This window comes from Scomber japonicus, chromosome 2 (genome assembly GCF_027409825.1).
Source record: "Scomber japonicus isolate fScoJap1 chromosome 2, fScoJap1.pri, whole genome shotgun sequence".
Classification (NCBI taxonomy): Eukaryota; Metazoa; Chordata; class Actinopteri; order Scombriformes; family Scombridae; genus Scomber; species Scomber japonicus.
The window spans coordinates 34565377-34583992 of NC_070579.1; the positions used below are offsets into that span (position 1 = coordinate 34565377).

General features: G+C 41.5%; 1 protein-coding gene across 1 annotated transcript; it reads right to left on the minus strand.

Moving 5' to 3' along the window:
• Positions 1-1682: 1682 nt before the first annotated feature.
• On the minus strand, positions 1683-6377 carry LOC128367909 (neuronal pentraxin-1-like). Its single transcript, XM_053328598.1, has 5 exons — positions 5786-6377; positions 5239-5446; positions 4166-4407; positions 3611-3790; positions 1683-3012 (listed from the first exon to the last, which is right to left on the minus strand). Exons 1-5 carry the CDS (start codon positions 6209-6211, stop codon positions 2791-2793), a joined length of 1278 nt encoding a protein of 425 aa, XP_053184573.1. The 5' UTR covers positions 6212-6377; the 3' UTR covers positions 1683-2790.
• Between the last annotated feature and the right edge of the window lie 12239 nt (positions 6378-18616).

Here is an 18616-nt window from a genome sequence, read left to right on the forward strand (position 1 = left end):
GAGTGGCCTTTTACTGACTTCTCCTCAGTCAGGAGTCCTCTGTCCTTAACACTTGTGTCAAGGCCTTATGGAGTAATTACATTGAGCTCGACAGACAGGCGTGACCCCAAACATTTCATCATGTAATATAGTCAGTGGAGATTGTGTTCATATAAGAGGTGGCTTGATCTTCGTGTCTTCCACATCTATACAAGGTGTAAGACCATCATTAAGGTCATCTGGATCTATTCTAGTCTGTCCACTTTCAATTCTGCACAAAGTGGGTGTCTGCAGTACAAATGCAATTGCACCATAGCAATATACTCTATCAGGGCTTAGTAGCATTACGCCAGCAGGGTATTAGCTTAGTGTAGTAAGCAGACATAGTGATTGTGAGAGCTTTGAGATGAAAGCGTGCCCATTGACGGGCGTTGCACGTGGTGGCGTCAAAATGAAAGTCAGTTTCGTCAAGACACAGTGCATCTACCACCTGCTGGGAATTAATTTATTTGGTAACAATGTTCATCAAAACAGTTCAGTATGAAAATGACATTGTGCTCAAGAAGCGAAGTGCTCTTGTTATGAAGACTTTTGTTTCCAACACCATGCCTGTCCGCTCTGAGGATGGACAGATCTGCTAAATCCTGAATTTGCTTTGAAAGCGGTGCAGCTATCGTTCAGCTGTCCTGGTATTTTCTATAAATGTAATTGGCTGATAAGTGTTCCAGGATCCATCTGCCAATGTGGCTAAGGGACAGAATAAATCGTTTTCTGTCACTGCGTGTGTTTAATGCTGCTTCCCAGGATAAAACTTTTGGGGGGTATAGTGACTCAGGAGCAAAAGATTGGCTGGTTGTACTAATGCCTTGTTGTCCTTTAACAGGCTCTTGACCCTGACTGCTGTCTGCTGTGCATGATGGGAGATTAATGTAAGGTGATGCGGATCTTCTCACAGCTAAACAAAATCCACTTCAAGGTCAAACTTAAGACATAGAAATGTGTGTGATAAAAAATCCTGCGAGTATACTATAACTCAGTAGATTTCAGGCAACACTCATTGGAACATCACTTGTTGTTAGATAAGATTACAGCTGCCCGCTCTGAAATGTTTCATGGTAAAATATCTCAACTGGTTTGAAAACATTGCTTTCACTACTCAATGAAGGAGAAACAGATTAAGTGCCTAATTTGAATTCAGTAAACAGAAACATCTTGTCAGTGTGAATTTTCGGCATGCCGGCAACAGGTCATTCCAGCGAACCGATAATGACAGTCAACCTTAAAGTGCTGCAGTTTTAGTTTAAGCTGCACTTGCTTGAAGTGGGCCACTCGAGGGCTGATATGACTAGGCACTTTTTTCCTCTGACAGTCTTTAGTGCAGGCGCTGCATCTTCCAGCAGCAACAACAAAAGCATTGAGTGGGTTATCTTCTGCAGTCAGATATAAAGGAGTGACTGCACACACATAGATACACTGGCATTCATATGGTTTGATTTCTTTTCTGAGGTGACCCGTGTGACCTTCACTGCATTTGGACATTTCACTTATCTGGCTTTTAGCTCCCCCTCTTCACCGTTTGACACCCTAAAGTTGTTACATGTGATCAGCGATGCTCTCTCCTGCTCCCCTCTCGCTTCTTTCCCCTTCTGTTATGATCACACCTTTTGACGCACATAACCAAACGCCAGAAATGCACTGGGACATTAAGTATCACAATTTTATTACAAAAATTAAATTCTTCATCTCTCAGTTTTGCCATGCTTGGAGCATATAACAATACAGTAAAAAACCCAGACCCAGAGAAGATAGTAAAGCAGATTTCAACAATGCTTTCACAGCACTCTGTCATTCATGCTGTTACTATACAGATACTGTAACATTCCTAATACAGAGTAGTACAAACACCTGCCAAAAACACGTTATGTCAGATAACAAACTGTAATTAAATTACATTTACCAGAGGAACAAGAAACTCAACCTGGCTAAAAAAAAAAAAAACAAAGAAGAGAGAGAGAAAAAAAAGAAACCAATTAACATTTAATTTGCAACTTAAAACATACTGAATGTGCTGAATATTTGTACCAGCCCAAGGCACCCAGGCTTTGTAGCAATGTTGGCAAGTTAACGACATTCTTACAGAAACACTGGAAGCGAACAACGATTACAAATTGACTTGTACCACAGTCTGACTTTGCAGTGTCCTTCAACATACCCTCCTCTCCTGGCGTTCTTCCTCTTCATCTTCTTCTTCTTTGTCAGTCACAGTGCAAGTTCCGGAGGGGTGGGGGTGAAGGAGTGAAGGAGGAGGAGGGGGGGTAAGGTGTGGAGGGGTGGGGCGGTTGCAGGGAGCTGTACCGAGTCAGACATCACTTCACAGCGCCAAACACTGACAAGAATTGGACGGACAGCGTAATCTCCCACTCTCCGAAGGGAAAGGGGTGGGAGTGGTTATGTAATTCCTCACTTGGATTGTGAATTGTCCAAACATAAGGCGCAGATTGCCAGCTGCCAGTCCAAGACGAAATAAGCCAAAACGAAAAGCTTAGGTGTGCTTTCAACCAAACGTCCGAGAGAAAAAAAAAAGGAGAAACAGATACCAATACTTTCTCACTGAGGTTTCCCAAGACGATTTTTTTTTCCTCAAGATGAAAAGTGTTGTTTTGCACATAAATACCTAAGAATGATAGAAATCCCAGATTTAAGCTTACCACTAACTCAAGATCAAATAGTCTCTAACAAACGTCAAATGAAGACGAGAACGACAAAAGCTCAGAAATACAGAGAGGCCTTTCTTGAACGGTGAAACTCAGTTCAGTTGAGCGAACGGCAAGGTTCGAAGGTCCATTTGGTCGCTCCACCGAATATTTCGATGTTGTTCTCCGTCCAGGAGAAGACGTTGCCGGCTGACGCTTTGCTGTTGCAGGTTGCCAAGTTGTAGATCTCGGCGACAGAAAGTTTCCTATTCCAGATATTTAAGTTTGCTAACTCTCCGACGAAGGCTTGTGTTGCATCAAAGCCTCCTCCCAATGTGTCCTGTAGAATGAGACAAAAGAGGAACATCAGTACTGTGAGTGCACATTACACAATTCCTCTTGGTAGACAGATGGTAGACATTTGAGCACAAGACTGCAGATCTGGTAATCATGACATTATTGCAGAGGACTTTTGTTCTTAGATATGAGCAAATCCTGCACTGAGTTAGCAGTCTCTAGTTAAAGACACACTAATGTATCTTAGGAGCAATAGGAGACCTTTATTTAATTGAAGTCCAGTCTGGAAACCATTTCATTTTTTTTGCATGTTGAACAGTGTAATGCTTGTGTGAGTGAGAATGAGAAACAGGTGTCTAATTATGTTTTTTGTCTAAATTCAAGCCAACTCGATGATGTGCATTGTTATGTTTTACAGTTATTGGATGTTTCACAATATTGGAATGAAAAATCATACACTGATTAGTTTGGAAAGCTTCAATTGACCACCTCTTCATGGTCTCTACAGTCTCATTTCATAAATATTCCCACCTTTAGTCTATCTCCAAAACTGATCTCATAATTGGCCGGTGATGATTTCCAAATACTTGAGGATTAAAGTGATTATAGTTGTATTCAGTGATGTGTAAATGTATAATCACCTGCTCTTGTCCCAGGACCAGCACTCCTTCTGGTTTGATGGGGTGGTACGGTGCTAGATTTTCACCACTTCCCCTCATCACCCCATCTTGGAAGGCCTCCCACATCCCGTCGCGGGTGGTCCACGTGATGCAGAGGTGATGCCATTTTCCATCGTTGATGAGGAACGGCAATTTTGCGACCTGCAGCAGAGACATTTCACTTTTCACTCCATCTCCTCTGTTAACAGGTAATCTTGACACTTTTGTAGCAGAGTCTCTCCCTGTTTTTGTTTGCAGCATGAAATCTCATCTCTTCCACACTTTATCCTCTTCCTGCAGAATCACTTCACCTATCACATATCCTCTCTAAAAAAAAGAAGCCTTTTGTTGCTCAGCTAAGCACCTATTTTTATTCCATTCTCATCTGTGGTATAGAAAAGTGGTCTCTTACCCAACCAAGCACAAGTATTTTAACTTTCTCCTACTGTCTGTAAACTTAACATCTTAATTCAAAAGGCCCCAATACACTGCAAAGCTAAGTAAAATCAGTCTTAATCTGTGATAATAAGTAATTACCTTATCATTAATGAGAATCTCCATGGGGTTGTTCCCCCACTCGATCAGCACCAGCTCGTTGGCCTGACCCGGGACTGCGTAGGAGAAAGGTGTCCCCACCCCAGGCGAGGCGTTGGACTTGATCCACAGGCACACGCTGAAGGAGTACATCTCAGGAAGGCTCCTTTTGGCTTTGGCGTACATGTAGTTGGTTCTCAGAGGGAAGGTCAGCTGGAACTTATCTGTTGGCCTGTTGTCTTTGCCTGTAGATGAGATTAATGTCAGTCAGACTGTTTCACCTGTCCTGTTTTCATGCATTTTCTTCATGTATTTAGGGATTAGGTGGAGGGTAAACCTTTATAAACCCACATCCATTTTTACATACACAAACACACATGGTAAAGATGATAGAATTTTTTTGTGAGGAGTTTCTTTTATAGGCAGAAAGCTTGTAAGAAAATGTAATCTATTCTATGATTTCATAATGATATTTCCCACTGTATAAATTACCGCTATCCCATCAGATTATGAAACACTGTATCTATAATCATCTTCTATCTGTTGCCTGTGTGTAGAAGGGCTCTGTCTCCTCCCTCTCCTTCTCTCTTGCATACACTGTGTGCACGCGCGTACGCACGTGTTGAAAGGCTGAACGAGCCTGGATATATGCTCCAAAACGCGCCAGTGAGAGGCGCACCCTTCAAACTTTCTCTGCGTCTGACCTTTGCAAAAAAAAAAAAAATCCCCTTTTTGCACCTCAGGCTCAAGTTTGACAGTCAGGTTTTTGGCCGTGAAAGAAACAACTCAGCGAAGCAAAAAGTGCTAACAGGTCTTGAGATATGTAAAGCAATGCAGCTCTCCTCTCTTCCCTCACAATATCTGTGCGCAACGTGATGGTTGCAGCAGTGTAAATGGTTCCATATGAGTGCTGATGAGAACGAGCAGAATAGATGTGTTCTTTACAAGATGCCACACCTTGGAGCTTAAAATTAAATTACACCTCATCTTGCTTAGAACTCCACATTTGATGCGGCGAAAGTAACACTGTGCCGGTCAGTTTTTAAAATCCTGTGCGCCCTCAAATCCAAACGCACCTTTCTCCAGGTCTGTGATGCGGTGGTGCAGAGAAGTGAGCGTGGTCTCCACTCTGTTCCGCTGCTCGGTGTCATTCCTGGTGCCCGGTTTGGTTTCCTCTAACGTGTTGACCCGGGACAGAACCTGCTTCTCCATGTCATCTATCTTGTTTTGCAGCAGATCTTTCAGGCTGTTCGCTTGCACGGTGTTATTCCCTCTGCTGTATTGCTGCAACGGACAGAGGGAGACAGACACTGGGTTAAAAGAGGACAGGGAAGACTTTTCTCTGATATCAAACTCTCTATACTCACTTTAAAGCTTACTGTCTTTCTCTAATCTTAATGTTTGCTGTTCTTTACGCTCTGCGACATATTATTCAAAAGGCAGACACCCTGCATTTGGTTCACTTAACAGGTTCTGTCCTGCTGCCGGGTAAAAGACTATTAAACACATGTGGAACCAGAGGGGAAAATGCAGCAGCGTATAAAGGATTAATCCTCTTTCTAATTAACAACCCGGGCAACTTATTGCATTAACTTTTGACCTGGTCAGCGCTGCGCTCCTCACCTCTAGGTTCTCCAGTCTCTGTTTGAGGGTCTGTAAAGTCTGTCCCAGCTGGGCCAGAGTGTCCGTGGTACCCCGAGATACATCTCCCATCGTGTTCTTCGACCCCGGTCGCTTCCCGCCGGGTCCCACCGGCAAGCTCTGGCTCTCACAGCGACTCAACTTGGACGTTAGTTCCCTGATTGTCTCCTTTTGGTTCATAATGGTCTCCTTTTGCTGCAGCACGGTCTCCCTCAGCTGCATGACCGTAGTCTTCAGGTCCTCCGCCGGTCCGCTGTTCTGCATCGTGGCCGTGCACAAGTCCATTCCCTTGGGCACCGACGTGCAAATAAACTGCGTCTGTCCGAAGTCTTGCGCGGAGCTCTCCAAAACAACCAGGCAAGAAAGTAGAAAAAGTTTCCAAGGGGACGCGTCCATGGTTCCAGTCATGTTTGAGAGTGTGTATGAGAGAGAGTGGAGGCTCTGAGATTTCAGCACTACGGAGCTGTCCGCTGAAGCTGAGAGCTGAGGCGCTGTGTGCAGTTTATATAGCGGACATAACGCAGCGCGGATTCACTGCATCATAAAGGGGAGGCAGCGGGTTCTGCTCTACCTACAGAGTCCAGCCCCCTATTTAAGGTCGTCCTCACTGTTTGCCAAGCACTCACACAGGCAAAGTGGTCTATAGCAGGGAGCGCGTTTACTAGGCTATGTGTATGTATATTGTGCAATATTAGATGTGTAAATATATCCTTAACTTGTCTGTATGGGTTTATCAGTGATGGGAGAGACACTGAGACAATATTAATTAAAAAGTAGAACAGAAATGCAGAAAATACTCCAATACTATAAAGTTTACTTAAATAAAACAATATAGGCTACTTAAAATAAAACTCATATATCATTGTGTTATATGCAGTATTTTTCTTGTAGTTAATCAAGCTGGAGCTGATTTGAACTACTTCATAGCTACAGTATGATGCTGCTTAATCTGCACACACCTCCATCCTATAAAGACGTTTCTGTCAATAGTCCTAACAAAATATTTTGCAGTGCAGTAAGAATATTTCAAGCTGCGTGTCAACTTTATTTCAAGTGAAGATCAATAAGAAACTATCTGTGTGTTGAATCCAAAAAGCTAAATCAGTTTGTGGCATTTGAATGATAGAAAAAAATCGATTTGGCTGATTTGCTTTGAAAACAAATTGAAATGTATAGTCTACACATTTTATTTCACTTTTTACAGCAGAGAAAAAATATTTTGGAAGAATCCACACAAAAGTGTCTTCCTTATTGAAATATAGTGGAGTCATGAGTACCAGGAGCAGCTCAGCACCTTAACATGTAATGCAACTGGGTTCATTTAAAATATGAATATTATGTGGCAGATATTTGTACGTGTTCTGCCTTAAATGAAAGCCGCTCCCCATCCTCTAGAGGAGCCTGTCCCAGCATTGGAGTCCCCATCAGGCAGCACCATCTCTCCCCCTCCTCCTCCTCCTCATCCTCCTCTTCCTCCTCTTCTCTCTCTCTCTTTCTCCATACCCGCTCTCACGCCGTAAAACCGTAAAATATGCAGGCTTTAAAATGCTCCACTATCCACGAGGTTACAATACAACTGGCTCTCCATGTTTTCCCACAGGAGGACGTGCTGTAATAGTGTGTGTTTCTACTTCTATAATGGTTGTATCCTGTAATGAGGAGCAGTTTTGGGGGGGTTTTTTGCGCTCAGTAGAAGTGTGCTTTCTTTCCAAGAGTGAAGGAAGGAAAACAGAGAGAGAGGAGGAGGGAGATGGTTAATTGACAGAGAAAGCGCAGTATACACACAGCCTGATGGAGATGCTCTGGGCTCCTCCGATGTGCTGGTGGCGCCGTGTTCACGCCTCACAACTACAAGACGGAGGAAAGTGAAATGTTTCCAAATAATTAAACAGACTGTTACGCAACGACCCCTCGCGGCTCCCGCATTACTAAATAAGATAAAGGAGGAGTTCCAGCACCCTCGCACAGAGATCATGTTGGGATAACACAATCACAAATAACGTAGGGAAGGACCACAGCTGCAGCTTGGACGGGCACACAAACAGCTCGACCTACACTGGCTTCATTTAGAGAATATTTAGAGATTTAAGTATAAAAAGTACTTCTCAAGCATCTTTAAATCCTTTAAATGGAGCATCATGAGAAGGAAACATGCCCTTTTCACTGACCTTTTAGAAACTCACAGAAACAAGATGTGCCTTAGTGCCAAAAACTATATTTATGATGTGCAAGAAGATCTAGAATATTAGAGCTGAATATGTACCAAAATCATTCACCAAAGTCAACAATATCACAATATATCATCTTTTCTGTCTGGTTCTTTCTTTCCTTGCCTGTGTTTTTAAGTAGAGATTTAGACTAATTAAAATGGCTGAAACAAACTGGGTGGTGTGTTCTGTACTGCGGTGTCCTCATTTATTATGTCATCTGCATGAATTTTATAATTTTGATTTATTTGACTTTATAGTGTCAGTCTGACATCTGGCAAAGGACAACAAATGACAACGAGCCTCATTTATAGCACTTTTCATTTTAACTGTTGCTTAATGATATTCTCTGTTCCTGTCGAATAAATGATGTATGGCATTTATATAAAAGGTCTTTATAAACTCCAAACTTTTCCACCAAAATGATGAGCAGGCTCACTTTTGGTTCAGTTTAATGTGAGCTGTCACTCTTCTGTCTCCTCATAAATCTCATAAAGTGCAACAATTCCGTTTTTAAGCGCACAGGACTGAAAAAGTCACTCTTAAATACTCATATGAGGCGCCACCTCACATCACATTATCTTTTTCCACCTCTGCTATTAACTTTAGTTTATATCTTCAGTCTTCAACCATTGCAGCACTTGTATAAAAGTCACAGGTTATTTCTCTTGTGCGTCAGAGCGGTGCGTAAATCTGTAAATGCCTGCAAACAAATATGCAAACCTCTAATTGTATCCTGTTGCATGTCAAGAGGTTTTTCAGACATGACGTCGCGGCACCCACTGACTAAGATGGGATGAAAATTGACCCAGCAGTCCGCTTTAATTTGTTTAATTATCGATCCAGCGCGTTGTAATCAGCAAGGTGCCAAGCTGAAGGCGAGAAACGGCGCATATAACAAATGGTTAATGGCAGAGTCTAATTGCTGTGGCGCAAGACAGGCATGTAATAAATTCCCCCTATCTCAGCACAATACTTGCCATTAGCGTTCACACAGTGAACTGCTGCGGATCAACAAGTAATGCTTCATTTTCTTCAGCAGAGCCGCAGCAATACAATGCTTGTTTACCAAATGGAGTAGTTTTCAGTGCTTTTGATGTGCAGAAGTGTTCACCATGAAGCTGAGCAGCCCACCTCTGATACAGTGAGGTTACAGTAAGGGATGAGCAGCCTGCCACATGTATCTATTCAGTATTCATCTCCTGTCCCACGCATTTCAAAAAGTGCTGCAGCACCATATGTTCAGCATGTTTTCTTTCTCTCTCACCATGTGTCTGCTACTTAGTCTCCTGCACTGAGGAAAAAATTTCATTAGCTGCCAATCAGTTTTTACTTAACTTTCCAGACTGTAACAAATCTCATTTGTTTCCAGGTTTCCAGGAACTTTGGAAACAGCTGCAGGCGTAAACGTTGAGGTCGACTTTATATATTTATTTTTTTATAAACCCATTCTTTCTTTCTGAAACCAAAGTACGCTGTTGGGATTTGATATTTTGCCGCCAGACTTGTTTTGGGTATGTTGTGCTTTTGGTGTTTGGCAGGGAATGCACACAAGTCTGGAGCTGACCCGTTCTTCCTTTTCACACCAGTGTTCAGAGACACAAGGTCAAATGTATGCACAAAGCAGCCAGCAGGCCGAGCCTGACTCCAGGGGCTGTGTGGAAAAGGGCTGAAATCCATAATGATCAGTCTCTCGGGCTCGCTGAATAATGCAAAGCTTTATAATAGAACCCACTCTCTAATGGCAGAGATATATAGATAAGAACCATTTCACACACTGGCAGCAAACTGCTTGCTTATTTATCCAGCATCTGCAATAGCAGGGGAGAGAAGATGCAGAGAGTGGAGGGAAGTGGGCTAGGGTGGGGTTGGGAGGGGGGGGCTGTAAAACTGACAGTGCTGCACAAACAAAACAAGAAAGCAAGAGGGGTTGTAGTAAGGGCAGAGGCTGTATGTTGGTGCACTTTGGGGTATGTTAGATATTGTTTGTCTTGACATATACTACCAAAAATGTGGAATGTCTGTACTACATTTCAACACCATTAACCCTGCTTGTCTGTGCTCAGAATCCCCTTTCTACTCTCTTTTTACAGCTCCAAACAAGTGTACTTCTAATTGTCTAAGCTTTCATCTTGCTCTCATTGTTTGCTCTTTTCATGTTCCACAAAGCAAGCTTTACTTTCCCTTTGCACACACATCGCTACTTTACTTCTGACTACTGAGAATTTCGATTTGCTGCCAGGTAACTGGAGCCTCGGCTGTCTTCTGCTGCACTGACGTCTTCATTTTCAACTATCCCGCAGAGAGGGAAATGAAGGAGGGGGAGTCAGGAGGGAGTTGTCGAACGGAACGCCTGCACTGTGGAGCAGTCTGCCGCTATGCGTGTATTCCCATCGGGGACAGCGTCAAAGACTGGAAGTACGGAGCAGAGCAGGAGAAGCTGAAGGAGTGTGTCACTTTGTATATGCACATAGGGACGGGTGAGTGAAAATCTATCAGATTTCAGGTTCATCTCTGAATGTATGGCTTCAAGTCATGCATAGAAAGAAAGAAGAAGTTGTAAATAGCTCTCTCTGTGGGCCCATTATTTCCCATTAGATGTCCATCCATGCAGATGAGTAATGAGATTGAATGATGTGACCTTAACCTTCAATTCTATAATCAATTGCTCATAACTCCTCAGTCTGGAACATTGTTTTATTGATGTCCAACCACACCACAGAGTCATTCAGTAACTTATTCGCTGCTCATTAAAACCCAAAGTGACATAAACAAATACTGGTGGCATTATGCGTTCCACTAGGCGCTAAGCTAACCCCATCATAATTCTCCTAAGCCTGCACATTAACACTTTTGCAATGACAGCGCTGTTCATCAAGCAGCTCGCGTTGGCCTTGTTGGACTCGTTCCAGAAACAACATTTTCCCCCCATCAGGCCTTCTCCTCAATAAGTTTGTGGCCAAAATGTGTCCAAATAAGGAAGTGGGTTTAGACGTTTGCTGGCATGGTTTGGGTCCACTTGTCCCCTTAGAGAGAAGGGTCACTGCAAATCAATACAAAGATGTTTTGAGTCATCACCTTTATCCTATAATGAAACATTTATAATCTGAAGTGAGATGCCTTCCAGGATGACAGTGCACCCATTCAGGGGGCATAAGGGGTCACTGAATGGTTTGATGAGTATGAAAATGACTATGACACTTATGGGAGATTTGGGACTGATGTGTTAGGCAGAGCTCTATACCATCCTCATCAAAACACCAAATGAGGGAATCTATTTTTGAAGAATGGTGTTCATCCCTCCAGTAGTGTTCAGACACTTGTAGAATCAATGCCAATGTGTATTAAAGGTGGTATGGTGACACATGATGGCCCAACACGTTACTAACACACTGTATGTTGTTTCTTCCTCTAACCCTGACATACTGTTCAGGTTAAAATCTGAGACATTTTTTTAAGTTTGAGAGCTGTAAAAACACCCTATACACATTTCTTTTGTGATTGTAAATCCATCATCTTTTTTCCACAAGACAAGATGAATCAAACATTTATTAATGACTGATGGGGAATTTATGAATGTGAATTGGTGTAGAGGCTAATGAGAAGTCAGAATATGAACAGTATGTGAGGGTTAATTGGTCATCTGTCTCTATGTGGAAGAATAAGGCATTTAATTGTTTCTGGTGCTGTAAGATTTTAGGAAGAGGAGAGGCAGAGTGTCCCATGCTCATTCATTATGTAGTTTTAAACAGCAGCTACTCCAAAGACATGATTGATGATGTTAAAGGCCTCAGTATGCTTCAAATGAACTACGTCCTCTGACAGGTTCACCATTAGTGCCTTAATATCCACCTAAGTAAGTGGATGCAGTGTTGAGCAAGTCACCTAAAAAGTGGAATCAGTTACACATTACATGTTACTCACTGAAAAGACAAGACATTACTTTACTAATTACTTATTTTTATTATTATTGTGTTTTCTTGTTTTTATTTGTATGTTTTAATGTTTCCTATTTTTACTATTATTGGATTATATTATATCTAGCCTTACTCTATTGCAAAAGCATTAGTGTCTTTACTTAGCCGTCAGCTCTGTTTAAGGTGCCTTAAAACAACTCCAGAACGTCTTCACCCACATGTTACATCTTTTGTCTTTAACATGAATATCAACAGCTAGTTTAATATAAGACAGACCTTTGGACACAGAGAGAATAAACTGATGTCAAACTCTTGGAACAGCAACCACAAAACTGTGAAAGTAATGGAACATTAATGGAATTGTAAAACATACAGTATATAATTACATATGTATAATCACTGAATTTCATATTGCAGTCCGTTCTGTTATTCAGCACTGAACAAAGTGTACTGTTACTGAGTAATGAGGTTACAGTTGATTTGTGCAGTAACTTGATAAGGCAAACATACAGGAAACCCATCATTTCCATAACTTTTTTTCTCCAATATCCAGATTTCTAATCAGCTCTTAAAAAGTGTGCTTGTGCAGAACTAAGACTTGAGACAGCTATGGTATCAATGTGACAGCATAGTGGTGGGTTGATGTGAAAGATAATAACATCTGAAGAAAGTCAAAGCTCCAGCAACATTTTTAGTAGAGAAGAACTTTATTAGTAGACCAAAGCATTTCAGCTTGCAGCCCAGGATGATCCTAATGAAGGCCGCAAGTCAAAATGTGTTGGTCTATCAATAAGGTTCTTCTATACTCCAAATGTTGCTGGAGCTTTGACTACTTTCAGACTTTTTTTCCTTTCTTTATGCACTATGGAAGTAGGTGAAGTTATACCAGAAACCTCCTCCCTGTTTCTAAAGATAACAACATTCTCATAGTCAAAATACCTGCATCCAGAGTCAGAATAAAACTGCAACTAAACGTTAAAAAAGCCTCTCGAAGCTGAATAGTTGACTGTCAAAGTCATTTGCAATGGAAGCAGATGTTTACCAGATGAAAAGGGAGCTTCCACCAACGTTCACACCTCTGATTGAATGTTTCAGACATCTGAGAAGAGGTTTCAGGTGCTCCAAGATGATCTGAGAAGTGTTTTGTTTGAAGCAGAAGCCTAAAGTCTAATGGCAGACTTTTGCTGACAGACAATTTACTTTTATTAGTGCGGATAAGTACAGATGGTTTTGATCCCTGTTTACATTCACATGTGACTCCACAGGGTTTTCATAAGCCTATTAAATGTTTCATTTTATTGCATGGATGGACTTTTCATATAAACACAGTCGCCATATAGTGTAAGAGTGTGTGAACAAAGCGTATAACATTATTACAGTATAAATTGGTTTCTGAGAGGTCACTTTTGCCCTGCTCATGAAAATGTCACTGTTTGTGCCAACTCTATGTGGCTCCAAGACACACTAACCTTTAATTGTGAACCATTTGACTTCTGCTACAGCATCATCCAAACAGAAATAAATAAACCTTCTAAAATTTTATACAGTGCTATAATGGAGCAACAGTTCCCAGAGAGCTCACGGTCTTAAAGACAAGCCGAAGCACTCAGCGTTTAGTGGCAGAGCGAGGCCATCGCACTGTGGGAGCAGGTGTGTTTTAGGACTCAATAACATTGTGAAGATGAAACCCTGTAAACCAGAAGGGTCTGGAGTGGAAGTGAGTAATAAGGAGAGTGAGCTCTCTGCACATCCCTTCAATTACATCAAGTGACCAAAGCATCTCCTTGTAAAATGCAACTTTCTCCACTATGGCCCTTTGTGCTGGTTTACGTCTCCCAAAAGGAGATGAAATTTTCACTGAGGTTGAGGTCAAACTAGTTTACAGAGAGGATGAAAAGTGGAGGGAACTTCACCCAACTCATCATCTTTCTATTTGTAAGTGAACAGAACATAGCAAAAAAAAACATCATATCTGTTTCTGTTTCATTATGATTCAATTATTCTCAAATTTTGTCAAAGTGACCACTTTACTTTCACTTTCACTTTTGTCTTGAATTTGTCTCTTTGTCAGGTTACATTTCAGGAGACATTGTCACATTATCCACACAGTTCACAAAAGCATAGCGGCCTCATCACTCAGATTCGCTTTTTGGTTCATTTTTCCAAGGTCTACATTATTAATAATGCCAGAGCAAAGCTTAGAGATCTCAGCGTTGTAGCACTTAGTTTATTTATGTACAACAAACAAGGAGCAGTGATGAACTGCACATGAATAATATAGATGCAAGGGCTTTGTTGATAAGTGCTATTGTGTCGTTGCTATATAGTCACAGCTGGGCTCACTAACTCACCATTTTAATAACTAGAATGTCTCGTAATTCTCGACACAAATAAAGTTTGATATCCTGATGCGTTTTGTTGAAATCACACCTTTAGGCATTGTATATTATAACAATCCCTTTAAACTACTATGTGCCAGTTCTAATTAAACATTTCTCACATTTTACACTTGAGTGCTGCCGCTGAATTACTCTGTGTTTAGTTATATTTTCTGTGTGAGCATTTAAGACCTTGAGCGATGACAAATGAGCCGATGTAATCTGAATTTCAGACACAACTCCTTTAAATCAGACATTGCTTCTATCACATACGTTTGATGTCGAGCACAAGGCCACTTGACACTTTCCCAGTTTCTTTACAAGGCATTCACTCTGAAGCGCTCTTCAGTACGCCAGAGTCTCATTAATCTTTACTTACAGAGATTACTCCATCACGGTCTCCTTTCACTCAGCTGGGGTTATACTTTTTGACACAGTATCTATCTATCTATCTATCTATCTATCTATCTATCTATCTATCTATTAAAACTCTGCTACTGCATTGTTGAATTGACCATTATTTCCTGTCTAATAAAATAGAGGTTTGGGAAACTGCATATTATAGTTGTTCTCCTCAGTCTGTGCACATGCAACAAAGCCTCACTAGCTCATATGCACAACAATATGTGGGAGTACCATCTCTGGATCCTGCCCAGGGGGTCTTAAAGCAGCCAGCGCTAGCCATCAAGTTGAAATGTTTTTCACCAAAATCCCTGAAAAAGCAGAAAGCAGCCACAAGTGACAAGTCAGGGATTGTTATGAATGCTGAAACATAGTGCAACAGTTGCTCAAATAGAGAAGAGCTAGTAGGTTAATGAACTGACTCAGAAATGTTAGTTATCTAAGGTTAGCTAACATAAGCTACTATTAGCCACCAGAAGCTACCAAGTAAGGTTGTGGCATCAAAACCCTTAAGTGTTCTTAATTGAGCAAAGTATGAGTTTGACTGATTATGGAAGAAACTTTGTATGTGTAGGAGGAATGTTGTGTTTTTACTTCTTTAAAATGTATAATCTCACATTAACAGCAGATTTAGGAATGAGCTGTAGTCTGTGCTTTGTGATTGCTTCTTTTATATTTTTATATGATGTTATATAAGATTTTTAATTTTTGCTTGACTGAGGGATTCACAACCTTTTTACCAAGGTAGCTGGAAAAAAAGAAAAGAAATGATGAAAAATAAGTCTGACTAAATACTCAAAGGTATATACTTGTTTAATACATCCAAGGATGCCACTAACGCCTAACGCAGTCACTCTATTGAATGACTGTGGCCTTCGTCTGGAGCTGATGTCGCCAGACGGTGCTCAACCTTCATCGGGTGTTTCAACCCTTAACGCAACACCCTCCAGTTGGTGGGTCAGCAGTGTTGGCCAAATCACTGTCTGTCAGCTACAGACTGCCAGCCTTCCTCCTCCCTTTTATGCCAGAGCCCACAGGATTTCCGCCCATTCCCTGATATACCCAGTGTAGTGAGCACTGTCCACGCAGACTGTTCTGCGAACCCTCTGCATCCCACTTCAACAGGAAACAGCCATGTTTGCCACCCAGATCTTCAAGCTCTTCCTCTCATGGGCCTCGTCACAACCTTCTTCCCATGGACAGTCAATTCCATGAGGATGATCTCCTTCACCTGCTCTGACCAGATGACGATGTCAGGCTTCAGAAATGTACTACAGCTTTTATCAACACACATATGGACATAATTACCAAAAGAACACTTATAAATTATTGTATCAATTATCTATGGTCCTGTTTAAGCAGACTTTGAATAAAGGTCTTGTCAATTGAAACAGGTGTTTTCAATTAGTTTGTCTAATAGATATTTTCATAGCAGAAGCAGCACAGTTGTTACGAATAACACCAATGTTTGACTCTGGGCTCTATTCAAGTGTTCCAATAAGTCATGACAGTGTGACAGTGAAAACTGAAGCAGCTAAATGGAATTCAGCCATCATTCATCTTCTGTTATACCACTTTTGGAAAATGATGGGTTTAGCTCTGCTGAGAATTTGCTGAAAAGTCTGTGTTCTCACAAAGCAATCGAAGCTGATCTAATCAGGCTATGATGGAAAAAAGCTGTGTGGGGGCTTTCAGGTTATACTATATATCTATTTACTTGTTTCCTACAGCTGTAATGAACACTTGTAGGGCTTTGTTATATTTTTTCTGTTCAGATGATGATTCAATGCTGCCTGCCCTTTTTATGAAACAAAAACCAGGGAAAAAACACCTCAGTCAGCTGAAGTGGTCTGCATTTGTTCGCTCTCAGACTCAGGCACTCCACACCGCCCACACCGCTCACTGTGTTTGGGAAGGTGAGCAGCAGCTGCTATGGTAAATGCTCCTCACGCTTGTAGTGTGGGCTTGTTCAGTTAATGAGTGTGAACACGTGTCTCCAGTCTTCTCTGAGGGAACAAAGCTTGAGCGCCGGCTTCATAACTAGTCTTCCCACTGTGTGTATATATATGTGTGTGTGTATGTATGTGTGTGTGTGTGTATGAAAATTGCCTTTTCTACATTCGAGACAAGAACCTGAAGTGCCACAAATCCTTCCAGTGTCTGTTTTGTCAAATACAAAGTGACATCCCCATTATTGAGGACATCACTTGAAAACTCAAGGTCTAGGTCAATCAGTCCTTATCGTCCTCCTCTCCTCCCCCGCTCCCTGTCACTGTCGATCTATGTCGTGTATGTGTGTGTGTGTGGGTGTGTACGTTGTCAAGTGTTCCTTTACATAAAATGAATGTGTATTTTTATCCAGTATATCCAAATATCCTGTAAATAGTGTGTGTCCCATACTCATTTATAGTAACATAAACAAGGTAAAAAAAACAAACATTTCAAGTATTCATGAACCCATATACGCTTCTTCCTGACAGCCATATATTCCCAAAGTAAAATATCACTTTCTTAACCTGCTGACGCCGTGGCAGGTAATCTTTCAGAGAGCCTCACGCACATTCATTTTGCCAGGAGGTAGACACATAATGCAGAGACACCACATTCATTCAATTGACTGGGTGTCGTCTGGTCTCATATGAACTCATTGATCAAGGCTAAGTGGAGACATGGAGGATGTGTGCTCCATGATGCCTGTACGGTCATGAATGAATAGGTACCTGTGTAAGTGGCTATCGATTATCCTGTCAGGAGAAGATTACAGAAGAATTGCATGTACACAGAGGCAATTTGCATGTCTCACATATCTCTCAAAGCTAATTATTGACAAAGCTGTTTGGTAGGTTTTAATAAGCACAGGGTTGTCAGATTCAGTTATGATTTAAAAAAAGTGTGTTTAAAGCATTTCTGCAAGTTGCTGAAGTCAACATGTAGCAATCTATAGTCATGATATAATGTATCTTCTTTCTCATTTATAATGCTGGTAATTCAAAAGCATCAGATTATCTGTGTTGCAGATGTGATCATTTGATTAACTGTAAATATCCATTTTTTTGCCCAGCCTTGAAGACTGTTAATCCAGTTTTGCTCATTAACCAAATGAGATGAGTAGCCTAGTCTTCAATAGACATGCTTTTAAAAATGAATTAATTGATAATAAATCAAATGTATTTCTCAATAATATATCAGCCAGTCAGAGTCTCTTACATGTTTAAAGCCTTCAAAAACCCTACTTCAAAAGTGTTGCGACAAATCTGGTTAAAGTGAGAAATATGAAGAAAATGATAATAATAATGAAAATCAACTTAATGTTTTATTTACTTTCACACACTTTTTTTTTAATCAAACAGAAAATATAAAGTCTATGTCTTTGTGACCCCCTCAACCCCCTGCACTAAAGAACACTGCACTAGAGAACACCCTTTGAAAACCCCTTGCCTGTTGACATATGCAGCTGCTGTCCTCACAAGCACGTGGTGGCGGACACAGCCTCAGGACACAGCCTTAGGCACCAGAGACACTTCTGTACCGGACGCATGTGCAAGAGAGCCAGTGGCACCACCTGTACTGAAGCTGCCATAAGGCCCAAGAGGCATAGACAAAAACACCAGGTAACCTGGGCCCCGAGCCGAAAATGAGAGAGGCAGACTCTGAAGGACTCCTGTCTCTCCTCTGTCAGTGTTACCAGCCTAGGCCTGGCATCCAGCCACATGCCTAGAAACTGGGTGACCTGAGCGGGCTGCAGATTGCACTTTTTGTCGTTGATGCGCAGCCTGAGACTCTGGATGTGTGTCAACAACACTGAGACGTGGTGACAGCACTGTTCCTCTGCCTGAGGTCTACTGTCGCAAACCAGTCTCCCACAAGAACAGCCTGCTTCACCCTTGGCACCGTCAGCATTTTGTACCT